Source organism: Alosa sapidissima, chromosome 18 (genome assembly GCF_018492685.1).
Source record: "Alosa sapidissima isolate fAloSap1 chromosome 18, fAloSap1.pri, whole genome shotgun sequence".
Classification (NCBI taxonomy): domain Eukaryota; kingdom Metazoa; phylum Chordata; class Actinopteri; order Clupeiformes; family Clupeidae; genus Alosa; species Alosa sapidissima.
In genome coordinates, this window is record NC_055974.1 from 10,947,008 (window position 1) to 10,965,828 (window position 18,821).

At 46.2% G+C, this 18,821-nt stretch overlaps 1 protein-coding gene across 4 annotated transcripts in view; it reads right to left on the reverse strand.

Annotated features, from left to right (window-relative positions):
• Nucleotides 1-1,342: 1,342 nt before the first annotated feature.
• Nucleotides 1,343-18,821, reverse strand: part of chd3 (chromodomain helicase DNA binding protein 3) — a 56,104-nt gene continuing 38,625 nt past the window's right edge. For 3 of the 4 annotated variants that reach the window (XM_042071070.1, XM_042071071.1, XM_042071069.1), the window contains exons 38-40: nt 15,842-16,005; nt 14,468-14,594; nt 4,491-4,960 (exon numbers count right to left, since the gene is read on the reverse strand). In XM_042071070.1, the coding sequence (XP_041927004.1) occupies nt 4,659-4,960; nt 14,468-14,594; nt 15,842-16,005 (593 nt within the window). In that variant the 3' untranslated portion in view covers nt 4,491-4,658. Of the gene's footprint in view, nt 4,439-4,490; nt 4,961-14,467; nt 14,595-15,841; nt 16,006-18,821 lie in introns of those variants that run through there. The other variant, XM_042071072.1, reaches the window with a different exon arrangement.

An 18,821-nucleotide genomic window follows, 5' to 3' on the forward strand; every position in this document is an offset into this window, starting at 1 on the left:
AGCCTATGGTGTCATCGTTCACTTGTAGGTTACACAATAAATAGCCTACTTATAGGCCTGGTGACAATAAAAAATGATATTAGTTATATTTCATCACGAAGCTGTTTGTATGCCGTGAATTCGCTTGTAGCCTATGCCATATGTTAAGCTTGAGCAATTCCTCTGATCCAAAGCCTGCTTTGACACATTGACACTAATGTGAAACATGCATCCTCCTCTCCTAGCCTACATCAAATAAAAGAAACCAATTCATGATTACCGAAATGAATTTAACATGGGGGGAAAAAAGTTTGTTGCGATTTAGCCTACTGTTGTGATGCGGTTCTTACTGCTGATTGGATTTACGTCCGGTGTTGTCAACTCTGAGAACTCTTGCTCCGGCTGACAATTTTATCCAGAGAGCTGATTTCCCAAAGATGAGCCTCCATCAACATTCAACGACAAATTATTAAAACGTAAGTAATGCAATAGAGTAAACCAATGTGCTACAAGGTGTATGGTCTTAACGTTAATTGTAGCCTAGACTTGTAACGTTAGCGTAGGGCTACATGTAATGTTTGCATGGGAAAGCTAGGCGAACACAGTCTAGGCCTGTTTAAACTTTCTGATAGTTAAAGGAAATATGAGCATATGTTGGCATATACGTATAGCCTAAATTCTGTCCACTTAGCTATAATAGGCTATCACAAACAGACCTTTTCTACGTTTGCGGCATTAGACATATAGGAGCCTACATTCTCTTATCAGAAAGACGTGTTCTCATAACTTCAGCGTTCTCTTGACGGTGAGACGAACGGTCGCACTTCAATCAAGTAGCCTAGGTCCTTTTCGAGTTAATTGTGAGTGAGTTGTATGGTAACTGTGGGAGTGATGTAGAAGAAAAGTGAGTATTTACTTTTTTATACGTGGGTTTGTTGTTTTGGGACTGAGAAATAGACTACAAGGAGAGCATCTGGCTACTTGCATGCGTGTCAGCATTAATGGCCCCCCAACAATTCAATTCAATTACCAAAGAGCCTTAGAGATGTTCTTTGAAAAGCCCAGAAAAATTAAGTGCTCGCAGATTGGGTGTGGCCTTTGCCATTAAGACAAATTTAAATAAATTGTAAATAATCTTTTTCTGGGTTGTGCCATTTCATTTTTCTTCTATCATTTTTAACCAATAATGTAAAAGAAAGCTGAAAATGTCCACAAAAGAAACACGAAGGTATGATATAAAAAAAATAAATAAAAAAAAATGCGCAACAACACCCCCCCCCCCCCCCCCCCCCAAGTAATAGCACCGCTGCTGGAAAAAAATTCTAGGGGAAACACTGGTGTTAGCAAAGATCCTTGATTACTAGCTCCGCTTTAACCCTCTCTGGTGTTAGTCAGGGACCTCACTACTCTCAATGCTGCTTGTGAGTTCATGAGTTAGAGGGATGCGTTATTCACTTTGTTTCCAACTTCCTTTATTTTTCCCTGGTTATCTAATGACCTTTGGCAGCCGATGGCAGGCTTTTGCCACGCTGGCTTTCCCCACTTGCCTTGCCTACGTCTTACATGACGACACAACACACCTTTTTAATTTTAGATTTTTTTACTTTATTTTATTACAAACAAAACAAGAACAAAATAAATGAGAGATGCATTATTGACATGTTCCGCACGGCGCCCGAATGGACTAAACAACACTGTCACTGATTGTTTGGTTCCACAACTCTTACACAGTGACGGATACCAAGAAACAAATGAAAAACAAAAAGGCAAAAAACAGAACAAAGACAATCTCTGAAAAAATTGACAAATGAAAGTGAGAGAAGGGCAAGAGAGACAGAGGAAAGAGAGGGAAAAAGTGCGTATTTTGACAAAGCCTTTCAGTTATGATAAGGGGGTTGCGAAACACTGACTGACAAATAAATCACTTGCCATAATACTTATTTGAAAGTCTTCATTTGAAAAGGATACTTTGCCACGGACTGGGGGGGAGGGGGTGCTTGTTGGGGAAATAAATTAACTCTTTCTATTATCCTAATAATCTGAAGTCAGTACAAGTTGAGGCCTAGCTAATCGTAGACTACAACAGCAAGCATGTAAGGAGTAGACAACTCCTGGTTAACTTGAGCTCTTTGTACTTACTGAACTCTGCATTGATTAAGGCGCGTACAGCATGTCAGTGTGTACATGTGCAGGACATTTGGAGTGAAACGGAGAGTGAGGAGAGAAACAAAAGACAGCAAAAAAATCTTTGCCTCAGAGGCCTTTTCCAGAGGAACGAGTTTGACTTTTTTTTTCAGCTTGCTGATTTTGGAGAATAGCGTTATTTCCGTTACACTCTTGTCACGTCTCCAGGGTTTAGACTAGAAGTCTAGGATTATTAGCAAGGCCTATCTGTAGAAAGTTTAAGCAAGAAAAAGATGTTTGTATTATTATTTTTAATTCCGAAGTTCCTTCAACCTCCTCGTTCAATGTAGGCTATATGATGCTCGATGTAGAGAAACACGATGGAACGCAAACTAGCACAGTAATGTTTAAATGATCTCAATTTTTCTTGATTTTTTTCTCTTCTTTTAATTTGGTAAAAGCTTCATAATTGCAACAGCAAGGACAATGTTGACAGCAACGGCAACGATAATAATATGAACTGCAGTCGTAATAACAAGAATTAAACACACGAGAACACATTGAACCAAGTTTAAATATGCAAAGGATATCACAGAGTCTTGTAAAAAGGAGGATTAGAAACTTGGAAAAATAAACAAGAGAGAGAGAGAGAGGGAGGAGGAGATAGGGGGCCGTAAAGGATGTCGTGTGTTCAGAGGAGAGATCAAGAGGTCAGGAGGGGGGTTTATTTTGGGGTCGGGGGGGTGGGGGGCAAGTAAAAGGATAGCTTTGAAATAGCTCGCCACTCTAAAACGAACAAAACATTCTCTGGGAGAAAAAAACTGCCTTGTTGCCTACTTGTACAGTTACAAGGCCTTTCATAAACAACTCTTTAGAAACATCCCAATGCCACAGCCCATGCTCCAGCGACCCCCCTCACACAGGGAGGACCATTCTGTGTCTACGCTGCTAACAGCTAATCTTTCAATCTCCGATTGCACTGATCGACAGAATACTTAAGGCTGTTGTACGTACGCCATCATTTTGTGTAGAGAGGTGTTTATCAAACCGTTAACGACACAAGGTAGATCTCGCCATAAAAGGATTGATACACATTACATTCCAGGAAGGAATGTAAGGAAAAAATCTTGGATAAAAAAATCCATGACATAGCGGTATGGTGCATCTACGAAAATGGCTAGGCGTAGTGCTGTGAACCCGTTATTGGCATTGCCCACGAGCTGACCACTGATTTGTATTTGTATGAAGCCTGTTCGCCTATCAACGGAGTGCCTAACTTTACCCCATTCACTCATGCTTTGAGTAGGAGTGTGCCCATGAAAGTCTATTCGGTTCTGGAGTCCATTGGTAGAAGGGACACCTATACCTTGGTCTGGAGATCGACACAGTCGACAGTCTTTTTTTTTAACGATAAATGTAAGCACTACTTGACGTTAATGTGATTGTAATGTGTTAATGTGGATATGGTGACTGAGTGGCGGTTGTCTGCTAGTGGAACATGCCTGCAGGGAACACAAATGGTGGTCAATGGAGGCAAAATGTTTTCTCTTTTTTTTCACATACAGTCATGCAGCTTCATGTAGCGGTCACTGGCAAGATAGCAGGGTTATGTTTTTGTTTGCATCTTGTGGCGGGAGTGTTTGTGAGGGCGTGTGTGAGTTTGGGTGTGTGTGTGTGTGTGTACGTGTGCGTGCAAACTGCTTCTGGGATTGAGAGATCAGTTGCTTTGAGGCAGATAGAGTGAAACATGTAGAGATTGCGATAGTATGGACCACAGGTATGTGTGCACATTTGGAGTGTGTATGTGTGTGTGTGTGTGTGTATGTGTATGGGTCTGTGAATGTGTGTGTGTGCGTGTGTGTATTTGCAAGTTCGTTTGTGCAATGCAAGGGCAAGCCTGGGGAGATTGTAGATTATAAGAGCAGATGTTTGTGGATTTGGGACTTGGACTGTAGTTTCTCATTAATATGTATGCATGTGTGTGTGTGTGTCTGTGCAGATGTGTGCATGTGTTTGTGTTATGTGTGTGTGTGAGTGTGTGGGTCTCTAGTCAATACAAGAGCATTCAGGGGGCAAGACGTTCTTAGAATGAGCGTGACCCAGCAGTGGGAGTGTGTGAGTAAGTGTGTGTGTATGTGTATGTGTGTGCGTGGGTGTTTGTATGTGTATGTGTGTGTGTGTGTGTGTTTGTTTGAGGTCTACATAAGGGACTTCAGTCAGACTCAGTCGTCGATGCAGATGACCTCTCCGCTCCGCTGCTCCCTCCCACGCTGGACCATCATCAGCTCAGCCTCGCGCTGCTCCTTCTTCACCGACATGGGAGGCCCATTAAGCACTGTGAACACACACACACACACACACAGTTAAGTATCTGCATTGAAGAGTGCATGAAATACAAGGCACGTTATACGCATGTATAAAAATATTTCTCTGGACTCAATTGACCTGGCGAAGCATACATCAAATCCACAGCTCCTGAGGCCTGTGCCCGAGTCTCTTGGTTTGTCTTAAACATGGTGAGCCCACACTGAGTCTCCAGTCTTCCTACCCTACAATTACACGTACCTGATGTCATGTCTTCTTCCTCTCCTCTGTTTGTCCCTGTATTTCTTTCTCCTCTCTGTGTTCTCTCTTTTTGTCTTTTCCTTCCTGTCCTTCTCTCTTTCAGCCGTATCTCTCTTTTTCCGCCTCTTTCTGAGCTCACTCTTTTTGTGGTCCCTTCGTTCTTTTTCTTTACAGTCTTTCTTTTTCTTGTCTTTCTTTCTTTTCAGTTTCTTCTTCAGTTTCGCTCTCTCTCTCCTGCTGTCCCTCATCTGTTTCTTTAGTTTCTTTCTCCGGGCCTTTGCCCTGCGTCTCTCTTTCCATTTCCAGCAGGTAGAAATAAAGAGAGAACATCAGCTGATACAACAGGAAATGATGTTAGCCCAGCACACACCAAAGACCACTGTCCACCAAAATAAACTGAAAACATGTTTTAATGAAGGAGCTTATACATTCATATCATTGTACCATAATACTGCATATCATCATATTATTCATACATATTCATACAAAATAATGCCAAGAATAACCCCAGTTTGGTTTTACATTGACCAAAGTAGGCAGGACAACTTGAGGATCATATGGATGCAGATTGTATCTATCTGCATGAGTGTGCACAAACACACGTCTTCATGGTCATGTACACTGCATAGCAATTATGTTACTTAGGGTAAAGCCTCAGTTTATCAGCTACACAAAAAAAAACCTTTGGAATGACTCACTTACTAATCCAGTAAGCCCAGTAACTTCTGCCCACTAATTGGAGTCATATGATGATTTGGTTTTGGTGTAATAATGGTGCATTGGCTCCATAACCTTCCCTTCAGGTCTATGCTCCTACTCAGCAATGGAGACTCCAGTCTAAAGGGCCGTTCACACCAAGAATCTATACCAATAACGGCAGAAAAATATTGTTCTAGTTAATATGAATGAAAACATCCACACATAAACTAGAACTAGAACGACATGAAGAACGATATCGTTGGGGATCACTTTCAGAACGATTCTGAGAACGCTAAAAAGCTGACAGCCAATCAGAATCCATCACATTTTAGCCATCACATTCATCAACACAAAGAGAGACTTTTCTTATCGTTGGTCAGTGTGGACGCTTTTATCTTTATGGTTATATTTATGGTTATAGTTATCGTTCCTGGTGAGAACGACCCTTAACTTGGGTCTCAGCACACAATCCTTATCAGGCACGTCTGATTTGATTGGGATGTTTCCCTTTGAGTTCTGTAACCCCAATCAGTACATCTGATTTAGCTTATCAAACTCTGATTTGTTTAGTGCGTTCATTCTTGATGACATTTTGAGGGTATCTCATAAGTGATTGAGGTTGAACGCCCCTTCAGATTAAATAGAGTCAAGTAATGATAAGGACAACTCATCACAGCAATCAACATGTCAAAACGTTAATATCAGTGCCATGAAACTCTTGGTGTTGTGTAAAACACAGGGCCAGTTAAGCAAGGAAGACTACAGCAATCGCTTAACTCCTGCTGCACCAAGCATCGTGTCACCAACCAGATCACTCAAAGGAGACAGGGTAGAACGTTCCAGAAACTTGCAAAGATGAGGTATGAGTGAAATACTTAAAAACAATATTCTCAATTACTGCATAAAACATTGAGCTTCTCTGTTACTGCATAATTGTATTCTATTTCATTCGAACTACTCTATTCAGTTCTATCGTCTATGCTATTCTATTCTATTCTACAGTTTTCTTTGGTCTGCTTTGATGAATCAGGCGCATAGTGCAGATTCATTCGTAGTGCTCAGTGAGTCAGTCTAGCAGACATAGTGGTGCCCTCGCAACAGTGCGAGGGGCACCAGGGAGCATTTCAGAGCCAAGTGCTGGAGGGGGAGAATGTGAGTGTGTGTGTGTGTGTGTGTGTGTGTGTGTGTGTGCGCGTCTCTGTGTGTGTCTGTGTATGTGGAGGAGAGAGAGAGAGGGAGGCTGTGTGTGTCTGTGTATGTGGAGGAGAGAGAGAGAGAGAGGAGGCTGTGTGTCTGTGTATGTGGAGGAGAGAGAGAGGGAGGCTGTGTGTCTGTGTATGTGGAGGAGAGAGAGAGAGAGAGGGAGGCTGTGTGTGTCTGTGTATGTGGAGGAGAGAGAGAGAGGCTGGTGTGTGTCTGTGTATGTGGAGGAGAGAGAGAGGAGAGAGAGAGGGGGGGGGGGGGGGGGGGGAGAGGCTGTGTGTGTATGTGTTGGGGGGGAGTGTGGGGGGAATTGTTGAGTGTGTGCCAAAAGAGGCCGCCGTGATGCAGAGAGGGATCCTGCTTAGTCACAAAATGAGCAGCGCGAGCAGCCCAAACGACCGCACAGGGACAACAGAGAGAGAGAGAGAGAGAGAGAGGAGGAAGGCTGCAGACCTATCTCAAAGACCCATGGAGAAGTCCAAGAATCCCTCAACCACCATTCCATCTCTTCAGTGTGCTCCAGCACCTTGGCTCTACCTGTGCACTGGGCACGCGCTGCAACTCCATGTATGCAACAAAAAAAAAAGAAAGGAAGAAAGAAAGAAAAGCGGAAGATAGAAAACAGAAGAAAAACAAACGGTGTGAGGTTGAGGAGTGTAGTGTGTCGCACTCTGGCAGCGGTGTTTTCCGACCGGTGCCTATCTAAACAGCCACCGCTGTTACGCAACAAATTAGTGACCCCTGCGGCGGAGAAAACAGGCCCTAACTGAGCACGGGCTCGCTCGCCTCCCACGCACTACCAGTTTATCGCACATGGCTGCATGCAGACGAGCGCCAGTGTGGAGGCACTCCCTCTCTCCCGCGCTCTGTCTCCTGCCGCTCTCCAGGCCTTGCACACTCCTTTCTGTGTGTCTCTTTATGCATCTTTGCAGAACACACAAGAACACTCAAAGTGGTTATTGTTTGTGTAGGAGAGTGTTTATGTGCTTAACCAGAGTAGCTGTGAGTGTGTGTGTGTGTGTTCATGCAATCATGCATGTCTGTGTGTGTGTGCATGCATGCACATCTGCATATCTGTCTATGCAAGCATATTGTGTGTGTGTGTGTGTGTGTGTGTGTGTGTGTGTGTGTGCACATGCGCGTGTCTTGTGTGTCCCGGTGTGCACCCATACAGTATTATTTTCCCACAGTATCAAAGTCATCTGATCTGTGTAGTGATTGGTTGGAGGAAGCTGGTCTGACAGGTTAGGCCATTCACAGTTCCTTTCCAGGCAGACAGAGCAGGAGCTCAAAACGGTTTTTACTTTCAGGCCAAAGGTGCTTTTGTTCTCTCCCCCCCCCCCCCCCCCCGCCTCATTCATGCAGCCACTGCACACTCATTCCCCAAACACAATCAAGTCATCCACATATACTCCATCCACATTACTCATTCTGGCACTATCCTGATCCATTCATTCAAGTCAATCTTTTTGCTCCTTTTTTCTTTGAACAAGTCAACTTGGCACTCAACTTGGATATTTTACCTTCTCACCAGCTCACCTTTCAAACTCTGTAATTCACTCATTCACAACCCCCCCCCCCTCTCCAAACATTGATTTATGTCTCCACACATAATTCACTTCACATGTGCTCACACACAGTCTTCACTCGTTTTCTGTCTCAAGTCTCTCTGGCGCAACAAAAGAAAAAGCTACAACCACATGTCGGCTTGTGCAATAGCCCCAGGCCTGGTCACTTGTCCCCCCTCGACCACAGAGGTTTACTGGTGTGTTGTCCAAGTGCAGTGCAGAAAGACATGAGGTGAATGGAAGTTTATCATTGGTGCATCTCCAAGTGTATAGCTCATTTGATTGGTCTGGGGTGGCGTGGCCAGGGACAGCATTGTTTACGAGTTCCCACGTTCACTTCCCTTCCTCTTTGATGTTTATAGAACGAAGTGGCGAAAGAGAGGGGGAGCGAAAAAAAAAAAAGGATCCAAGGTTTGACACTTCTGTGCTGGCGGTTCTGACAGTCGTGGTTCCAAGCGTTTGCAATACTGTATGAGCGCAGTCCAAAGATGGAGAGTCCAGGAATGTGACATGACAGCAACCTCAGTGGAAACCCTCCGGTTCACCAAAGAGAACAGTGCAGAACATGGTGTGGTGGTGGTGGTGGTGTGTGTGTGTGTGTGAGGAGGTTGTAGACTGAAGTAAGAGGCTTTAGCAAGCATCAGTGAAGAGAGGCACACAGTGCTAAAAAAAAATGCTATGTACGTGAGGAGGGGAGTGTAGGGGGGGGGGGGGGGAGTCTCTCTCCAAGCTTGATACGAATGGCTGTACAGGGCTGGGGGGGGGGGGGGGGGGGGGGTCTTTCTCCAAGCTTGATACGAATGGCTGTACAGGGCTGGGGGGGGGGGGGGGGGTCTTTCTCCAAGCTTGATATGAATGGGCTGTACAGGGCTGGGGGAGGATTTTCAGGAGGAAAGAAGGAGAGCAGGAGAGGATTTCCTGGAGTGGTGAGAGGAGAGGAAGAGAGAACGGAGCTGGAGAATTTACCATCTGCCTCCTGCCTCTGACAAGTCCAAATACCTCCCCTCTCTTCTCTCTCATTTCGTTTTTTTTTTTCCCCAAACAGGGTCAACAGAGTAATTCCTTCATTTGGCCGGCTTCTCCCTCCCTTACACTCCTTCTCTCTCTCTCTCTCTCCCTCCTCCTCTTCTTTCTCTCCTCACCTCTAATCCTCCTCTTTTTGTTGCACTCTCTGCCTGTTCACATTACCCATGATGACTTTATCACTTCTGCATTGGCAGTCCAAAGGTGTTTTTTTCTCTCCTCTCTCTCTCTTTCTCTCCTTCAAGTCAGAAAAAGGGCCTCCTGTTTCCCTTTCTCTTTGCCTCCCTCTCTTTCTATCTGCTAAAATATTTTCTACCTCTTCCCCTTCACCAACACTACCCCCACTCGGCCTCCCTCCCTCCTCCCCTCCCTCCATGTCTCATTCTCCATGTGCCTTTTTTCCTCTGATTTTTGTTCCTGGCCCCCCTTTTCCCTTCTCATTTTTTCTCCCTCCCTCCCTCTCTCTCCTCCCCTCTCTCGGTCTTTGGAAGCATTATGTGGTGCCCCGCTCCCGTTCTCCTGTGTTCTCCCCCTGTCTTTACACGAAAGTGTAATGTTCCGCTTGGTTCTGCTCCATGGTTCTGTCTTGCATCGTCCCCCTCTCTCCCCCTCCCCGGTTCCTTTCTTTCTTCGGTGGTTCCATCTCAGGGCTTCTTGGGCCGGCCGTTGCGCGGCAGGTTCTCCACCGTGTTGCTCACGCGGTACTTGACGATGATGCTGTGCACGGTGGACTTGGGGCATGCGCAGCTCCTGCCCGATGGAGCCCTCCGACTTGCCGTCCTTCGCACAGGTCCACCACGCGCTGCCGCTGCGCCACGTCGTGCTCCTTGGTCTTCAGGCAGGAGCCGGCGTCTGTGGGGGGCACAAAGGTGGCAGACTGTAGACACTGCAGAGGGGAGGGAGGGGGAGGCACAGCAGCAGCAGCAGCAGCAGCAGAAGCAGCACATAGCAGCAGAGGCAGTAGGAGCAGGAGAGGTGCGACCTGGGAGTTGTAGTGCGGTAGCTTGGAGGGGGGGTGGGAGTGGGAGGCTGGGCTCAGAGCATGAACATGGTGGTCTAAAAACACACCGAGGTTTGGGCCTAAGAGAGTGAGCTGTGGTGCTGAAGCTGAGCCCCTTAAGACAGATGTGTCCATGTGCGGTGGACCCCAAGGACAGATAGAGTGGTGTAACGGGGGTCCAAGGAACAGGAGCTGGGACAGTCGGAGTTTTGGTGGAGGGTGGTCGGTGTGTCAGTATTTTCAATCTCAACCGGCTCATAGAGACATTCGTTGCCGAGGGCTACATAACAACAAGAGGTAGCATTCAGATGCAAGGTGTGTGGGTATCTCAATTGCCATAAAAGCTGAAAAAGTATGTGTGAGAAAAAAAAAAACATCTCTTTAAAAGGGTTGTAAAAAGGTAAATGGTAAGGGTATCTGAAGGTGGTCCACTCCCGTTCATTCGTAGTTCTGCCAGTTTGAATGTTGTTTATTTTTGTATGTTTGATTGTTTTCCATTTCACAGTTGAAAGGGACATTGTGGGTGTCAAAGTTCAGAGGGATACAACACACTGTACAGAGTGAGAATAAGGACAATAAAATGCACATTCCACAGGGTCCAAATGCACTGCAGAGACCATTATGTTCCTGCATCTGCTGCTTGTTGCCTGTGCAGACCACAAGAAGCCTGGCCATAGTAGAAACGTCACAAAAAAAACAGAGAAAGAGACTGGAATGGTCTCTTGCCTGCACTCGCATTTTATTTACAGTCTGTGAGTGGGAGAGGAGTTGGAGTTCACGCAACACTCCTACTAATCCCCCCCACTTCTCTCTCCACCCTCTACTTCTTTTTAAGGCCTTTCATTTTCTATTAATCTCTTGTTTTGTCTGTCCTTCTGGCGTCCCCCCCTTCTCTCGCTGTCTAAGACGGGGCCGCCGTGGCCAGACCTCTGGCCAGACCGAAGCTCCCCGTGCGCCACATATTTTTAGCCAGCCTGAGTTCACTGCGTACAGCCACCCCCCCCTTGTCCCCCCCCCCCCCCACGCACACACATTTAACCCCACAGCTCAATCAAGCCCTCAGCTCCGGCGGGCCAGGGGGCCAGTCGGGCCGAGAGGCTATTTTCGCGAGTCAGGGGTTTAGCATCGGCCCCCAGGGGCCCCCGGCAGAGAAAGAGAAAGAGAGACAGAGAGAGAGAGAAAGGCCCAAGAGCCTCCAGATTTTTAGACGGCTGTAGTAATTTTTTTTCACTCTCTCTCTCTGTGTCTCGCTCACTCTTTATAAAAATATCTCCAGAAGCAACATTAAGAGGGGGGGAAAAGTCTGTGAGGAGCAAAAGGGAAGGGAAAAAAGTAAAGGAATGAAAAAAAGAGGTCTGAGCTCTGCTACGCTGAAGCTTGGCAAGGCGAGCATCAACGTAACTGCCTTTTTTTCCTTTTTCAGTTGAAAGAGAAAGAGAAGGGAGGTGGGGGTTAGGGGTGTGTGGGTGAAACTCAATCCTCACGAAAGAAGCAACTTCGTCTTTCTCAGCATGTGGTGATTACATACATCAACACACTTCAAGTCCCGGTGCAGACAGTGCAGCATACACACAGCCTACAAACACCAGTTTTTTTTCATCCCACCAATGTACTGAGGTGAACTTTTGTCACTCACAGAACACCCCCCCCCCCACAGGAAAAAAACACACACACACACACACACACAGACGTAGATGTTGTGTGAGAAAATTGTATGTGTTTCACTAAACGCACTGACATCTCTCACCAAAACAAAGAGAAATAAATAACTTTTTTTTTTTTTTTAAAAGCGCCACCCAGCCTCTCAGCCCGTCCCTGGCTTGGCCTGGTCTGGCCTGCCACAACCTAGCGAGCCAGCCAGCGCTCCGCTGGGGGTATTTTAGTTTTAATTAGAATGGAATTATGATCTCACTCAACACTTAATAAGAACAATAAGGGTTTCAACGCCGTCTCGGCTCCGCTTCTCATCCAAGGCAGCGCTCGCTCGGCGAGAGCATCGGGAGAATAATCTGCATATTTTCATTAAAAGCAAGCGATCGTGGAAAAGCACGCCTGCTGTCTGAATTCGCCGGGCCTGATTGAATAAACATCGGGCCCGGCGAGCCTGTCTCGTCGCCAAGGTCCTCCAGCATAACAAAATAATCATTGTTCTCGCAAGTTCACGGGGGTATAGCCATCGAGTCTGGTTCAAATGCCACTTCTGCTGGACATGAAAGACCAGCCGTGGGCAAAGGTATGCAGACACTCTGCACATATTGTTTTGTCGGTGCGGCCCCGAATTAGATTCACCCGTGAAGCCACATGCACACCTGGAATAATCATGAGGAGATATTTATGTCAGATAATGATGTTCTGAAATTTTCACCAGATGTCCTCAAATGTTCAGCTGTCCATGTAACAACAGACAGCTGAGCTGAGCTGAGCTACCTTAGGGGAGACATGTCAACAAACATGTTTGATGCAGACGTCTATTGTAGAATCAAACAGTCCCATATTGTTTAATGTCAACATGGAGGTTAGTGTACTGGTACAATGCTTGACTGAGGTGGTGACATTTCTTGAGTGTAAGCCAAGTTCTTTGAAATCTGAACTGTTACACCTTTGTGCTGATGCATGCATGACTTCTGTTCTGATGCTGAGATATGACACCAGGCAGACTCTCCCTGCTCTCCGGGAGCTTGTTTCGTCAGCTCGTCCCTGGGCTGCTCTCTGCTGCTTTCCAATGGTAATGCACAAACCACTGCTCTTCCCATAACCAGAAACCTGCATCCCATTTCAGTCATCAGTCTCTGCTAGAGAGTCAATAATCCCATGCACTTTCCATGCCAGTGCATACTGACACCCACTTTTAACCCAACCACTAACAATAACCCAACACCAAGCACGTTCTGAGACCACATTCACTAATACAAGAAGTAGACCGTGTTCATGATATACTTCAGTATCGAGTACTTAAGATCAAGTGGGGACACAACCTGGTTTACAAGACAGTCAACAAATGTCAACAATTCCCTCCGATACTCTTGAGGGCTGTAATGTGTATAGCCTTGAGTCCTTTTTGTGATTTTTCAAGATGTGTCGTGAAACATCCAAAGCAATAAGTGTCAACAGAGTGGAGGAGTGGACCGTCTCCGTTTTACTGCATCCAGCTCCAGCTGCTGCCCAGTGGCCAACCTATAATTCTGCCATGGTGTGTGCATGCCTTAAATTCAAAAAACCCCAAAAATGCTCAAAAAAACTGTGAGTCACCAAATGCTTGACCAAACCCAAATTCTAACCTTACCTAAACCCTGGCCGTTCTTTAAGACCATAATGTTCCCTATATTCCTATGCAAGCATGGCTCGGTTGCCTTCACCAGTGAAACCCTTAGGGTAGGACCGCTCCCCTAGCAATGGAACCACAAGCTCAAGAGCAAATAGAAGACAAAATCTCGCCAGTAACTGTGGAACTGACAAGTTTTGGTGTGCGAAATGAATAAAGTTATTGTGTGAACCCACCCAATATTTTCTGTAATGCAGGACGCAAACTCTCAAATCATTAGGTGATAACCTACTTGAAATGCTAATTTGTTAAGTAGGAGCGTATTTCTTGGACAGTAAGTGTTGCTCGGGCTAACAGGCTTGAGTGATGTCTGATATGTCACCATCTGCATGTGCATGGTGCCTTCCCTTTCCATCTGATTTCCACGATTGCACGTCTGAGCTCACAGCAGATGGACTGCTAATGTGGTGCAGAGATGTAATGAGATAAAGCCAGAGAAATACAACCTCGCCTGATATTTTTCTGAACATACCCTGTTTATCAAACATTTTAAAGCTTCAGCTTGATGGTTTGCAGGAGGGGAATAGTTCATTTCGCTTTCCAAACCTATCAGATTTTTTTTCCCATTTCTTTTTGGCAACAATTCCAAATGCCATCTTCACATCCAAAATAAGCAGATACCCCAAAATACTCACAGACACTAAATGAGCTGTACTTTGCAATGGTAGAATTTGACCCGAATAGGAGCACTGAAATAATAACTTCTTTCATCAAGTGCTAAAATCAAATCATTCAACCCCCGCTGTGGAAATAGCATAACAGCCTCAGAGATTCTACATAGAAATATGGGATAGCGGTGGTGGTGATGGTTGGGGGGGGGGGGGGGGGGGGGGGGGTTTGTTGGGTGTTTGGGGAGATTTCTGTCCCCTCTCAATCACCACTATGGACAAACTCTGTAGCAGTAACAACTGCAGGGTTCTAGTGAGACATTCATCAGCATTTTAGGAGAGCCTCCTGGGCAAAGAGCAGACCATGGGAACTGACCTGATATGAAGGACCCCGGGGGCATCTGGGTGTAGTTGGCCCCTCCCAGACCCATGCCCCCTGGTGGAGCTGGAGTGAAGGGGGCACCGTAGTTCTGTGGGGTGGCGTACGGTCCCGGCGGGATCGGCTGGAGGAGGAGGGAACCAGGGCAAAGTTGGACTGCAGTTGGTCTTTTAACACTAAGTTTAGATTACTACAAAGCAGAGGACTGCATGGCAATGTTTAAGGTGTAGAAGACTCATAAGTTTAGGAAGATCGTCACTTTTCTTTTACCTCATCTCATCTATTATAGCTGCCCTAGTTAGCAAGCTGGAGGATAACAAATGCTGAAAGAATCTTTTGCTTTTACTTTTCGTCTCTGGACAAATATTTAACTAAGTGAAACATTGATGAGACAGTGATGGAACTCTCTGTGGTTAGAAAATCTGTACCAATTCCAAGTCAAGCTCCTAGTGTTGGAAATGAAAGTTAACTATCTGAAGTCTGCAAACCTTTTCTACATAAGATGAATGGGATAAAGTCTTCAGTATGCAAGAAGGCGCACTTCATTAGTCTATCCTGCATGTGTTTGCACACTCTGGCCTTATAAGTATCTTTGTGCCCTTGTTGGCAAGTGTGTCTGTGGGAGGGTTGGCAAATCTCTGAGTTTGTGTGTGTGTGTTACCCAGCTTTTGTTGGCAGGTCTGTTGTTTGTGTCTGCATGGATGATTCTACATTTATCAGCACTGCGACTGTGCCTTTTTTAGATTGCCCTGTGTGTGTGTGTGTGTGTGCAAAAGAGAGAGAGAAAGAGAGAGAGAGTGTGTGTGTGTGAGAGAGAGGGGGGGCAGCTTCCAGGGAGTGTTAGTTTAATAACCTTGATCACCACCTGCTCTCCTGTGACTCATATGCACACACACATGTAGATGAGCATGCCTGCATGTGTGTGACTACTCCTACTGCCTGCTCCTAGTCACAGTGCATGTGTGTGACTACTCCTACTGCCTGCTCCTAGTAACAGTGCATGTGTGTGTAGGAGAATGACTCATCTATATCACTACATCACTACAGAACTTAGCAATAATCTGCACATTATCATCTAACCATCATTGGTTTTGCAAGTTTTCAAATAAATGCATCAAGACTTTTGGTATGCTATGGTTATGGAATCCATTTAATTAATTAGTCTACTAAAGGTGCAGTGCATACTTGTTTAATTTTGGGCCTGATTAGATACAACACTTATTATGTATTTTATACTTACAAATAATACAGTACCTTCCTGAAATAACTAACAACAACAACAACAACCCTGGTGTACTGGTGTGTGTGTGTGTGTGTGTGTGTGTGCGTGTGTGTGTGTGTGTGAACGAGCACGCGCATATGTGTGTTTACCGGCGGCGTGTGCGTCTCTGTGCCCTTGTTGGCCAGTCGGCTGAGGATACTCCTCTCGGACATCTGCAGTCGGGCGGCGATGGGGGGCACGCGCGATAGGGTGGCGGGCAGCCGTGTCACGTCCGCCTTCATGTCGCTCAGCAGCTCCTCCAGCTGGTTGAGCACTGCAATGACAAGCAGAGGTGGGGGGGGGGGGGGGTGAGGGGTGGGGGGGATGGGGCAAATTAGCGCCTGGCCTGGGCCCAACACACACAGGAAAACTCTGGGCTCACACATCTGTCTACAGTTACTGCTGCAGACCGCAGTCAGGGCCGGGCAGCAGGAGTAGCTGGAGGAGTAGCAGGAGCAGGAGCAGAGGCTGGAGCAGCAGCTCCCATGCAGACAGCCACAGTGCAAAACAGGGGGACCAGGACCGGGGCTGCACTAACGTACACAAAATGTGCAGTCAGCATCAGCTTCAAGAATCAGAGAGATCAGAGGTGCGTTCAAATTTTCAAACATAGGCGAACGTTTGCGAACAGTTTTCCGTTAGCCTTGAGTTTTCGGCGAACGTTTGCGAACAATCGCAAACAGTCTGAGGTGGTAGTTCTCCGCGAACATACAGTGAACCTGGACGTGAGTTTGACGAAGTCAATAATGTAATTAGCGTTAAAATGGAATGTTCACACCAAATCATTCCAATTTAACTGTTCAAAGAAAACATGTTCACCACGAACGTTCACCACTGTTTGCCAAATTTGGTTCGATAATGTACTGTGTACCGTTGCATCCCTAGTTTTAAGCAGCGCTAATAATTCATTTCCATCTCATGATTGAGATTCATGGATATCCGTCCTACCAACTAGTGCAGTACAGTCAGCATCGGCTCCAAGAATTAGATCTGTAAGCTGTGCTGATTATTCATTTACATCCATTTGATAGAGATTCATGGATATCAAACCCACAAATTGGCGCAAACAGGATAGAGTTGCTTGTACAATCAAAACACTCAACAACACTCAACAACCCTCTCAACACTGAACCCATACAACTGCCTCCTGAAATTGGTGCATAAATACTCAGCAATGGCTTACAATTCTGGTGTAAGAATCACTGACTCAGTCCATGATTCCGTAATCACATCTGTCAACTAGGAGTTGGTAGAATACCTTGGTAACCTGGCAACCCCGGTCTTATGGTTTTGCCTCTGGAACTCAGAGTATAATACTTCAACACGGCAATTAAATAAAACCACTCCAAAGCCTTATCCCTGAATGCTGCCTTTTAAAATCACACAATCAGTCCTGGATCTCCAAATCACTCAGCTGGGGAAGCTGGACGGAAAGGAGTTGTTGGCAGCACAAACTGACCACACTGTCAACCCCAAACTCCCGATATGCTTTTGTGTCCGGAAATCAGTATTAGATCCTGCTGTGTCTCACATATGGTTTCAAATCATTTAGGGGTTAAGAGACCACCTGAATCAGTCCAGGGTTTTGAAATAACCCAGATGGTTCTGAATCTAACACACCATGAATTAGAACAGACAGGAGAACAAGAGATGGTTGCACAAAGCAAACACCCTCAAGCCTCTAATCACTTCACTGGTTTTGCCTCCTGAAGTCAGTGACCAAATCCTCAAATTGTACAAATTGGCTTAGCATGTCCTGAATCTATGAATAACCGAATCAACAACGGGCCTCAAAACCACGGCAGCAATCCCTGCAGCTAGCCAGACCAGACAGAGGTACTGAGACCTCTCAACGCTTTTGAAATCACAAAATCAGCTGTGGATCTCCAAAACCGCAGCATCAACCTTAGAAGCAAGCCTGACTCAACTTGGGGGGGGGGGGGGGGGTATATATATTATGGGCTATAATGTGTCTCCCATGCAGCTCCACTCTAGGAGGCAGAAGCAAAAACAACAAACATGGCCTGGCAAAGCTCATCCCCTGTCCTCCCCTTTTAAAAAACCGCAGTCGCAGTCCCAGCCCTAACCCCAACCCAAGTCACAGCCCAGCTTTTGGTTCAGGGGCATCATCATCTCGGCAGGGCGTGGGAAAAGCCTCTCTGAGAAGCTCTGGTGACGGCCGCGTGAATTAGCTTGGAGTCGCACGCTGGGTTTTGCGGACTTGTGTGGAGGTTATGCTGAGGACTTCTGCACTGGGGCTCCAGAGGGGTCCAGGCCATTTCACATCAGAGGGCTGGGAAAGGGAAAGCAAAGTCTCTCTCACTCTCTCTCTCCCTGCTGATTCATCAAGGCACTTTACAGGCCCCTGGCTTCAACTGGACCGCTGGACCGAACCAGTACTCGTACAACTGGGCCGTGGTAGAGACTCCAGTTCCAATACAAAATTGGGGGGAGGGGGGGGGGGCTGGGGGTGATCAAATCGGACGTTTATGATCACTAAATTAAAGAACGTGCCTTCCAACACTGTCCATACACGCAGATGCTGCCAGAGAGCCGATAGGGTTATGTGGGCCAGGGATTTCGTCGTCAGATAAAGAGCATAAGGCCTCTAAAATGAGGGGTTGTGTGATTGCGCTGAGATATGAGAAATCTGTGTCCCTCCGGGCTCTGTTGTGTTGTGTTGCGGCGGCGATTGGGACGCTTCCCAAAGCCTACTGCTGCCGCTGCCTGCCTGGCTGCCACCGCCCGTTGTGAAATCCTGAGGTCTGCCAGAAGGGGGTCCATTGGGTAAGACTCAGCTTAGTGAGCGTTTATGAGGTATGTGATGGTACAGTGAATACAACACGGCACGCACACACACACACACACACACACGTTCGTGCAGGCAGACTCATAAATGGCCCAGGACATGTTACATTACTGTAAGGATGCTGTCCACAACTCGGTTTTGGTTTGCGAAAGGTTACTAAATTTACTATTTAAGCTGAAAGACCAATGAAATTGCACCCCTCTCTTCTATGCTCCTAAAGCACTCTGTTGATTGGTGATTGTTTATGGCTAAGTCTGAGCCACTATGTTTGTATCCCATTT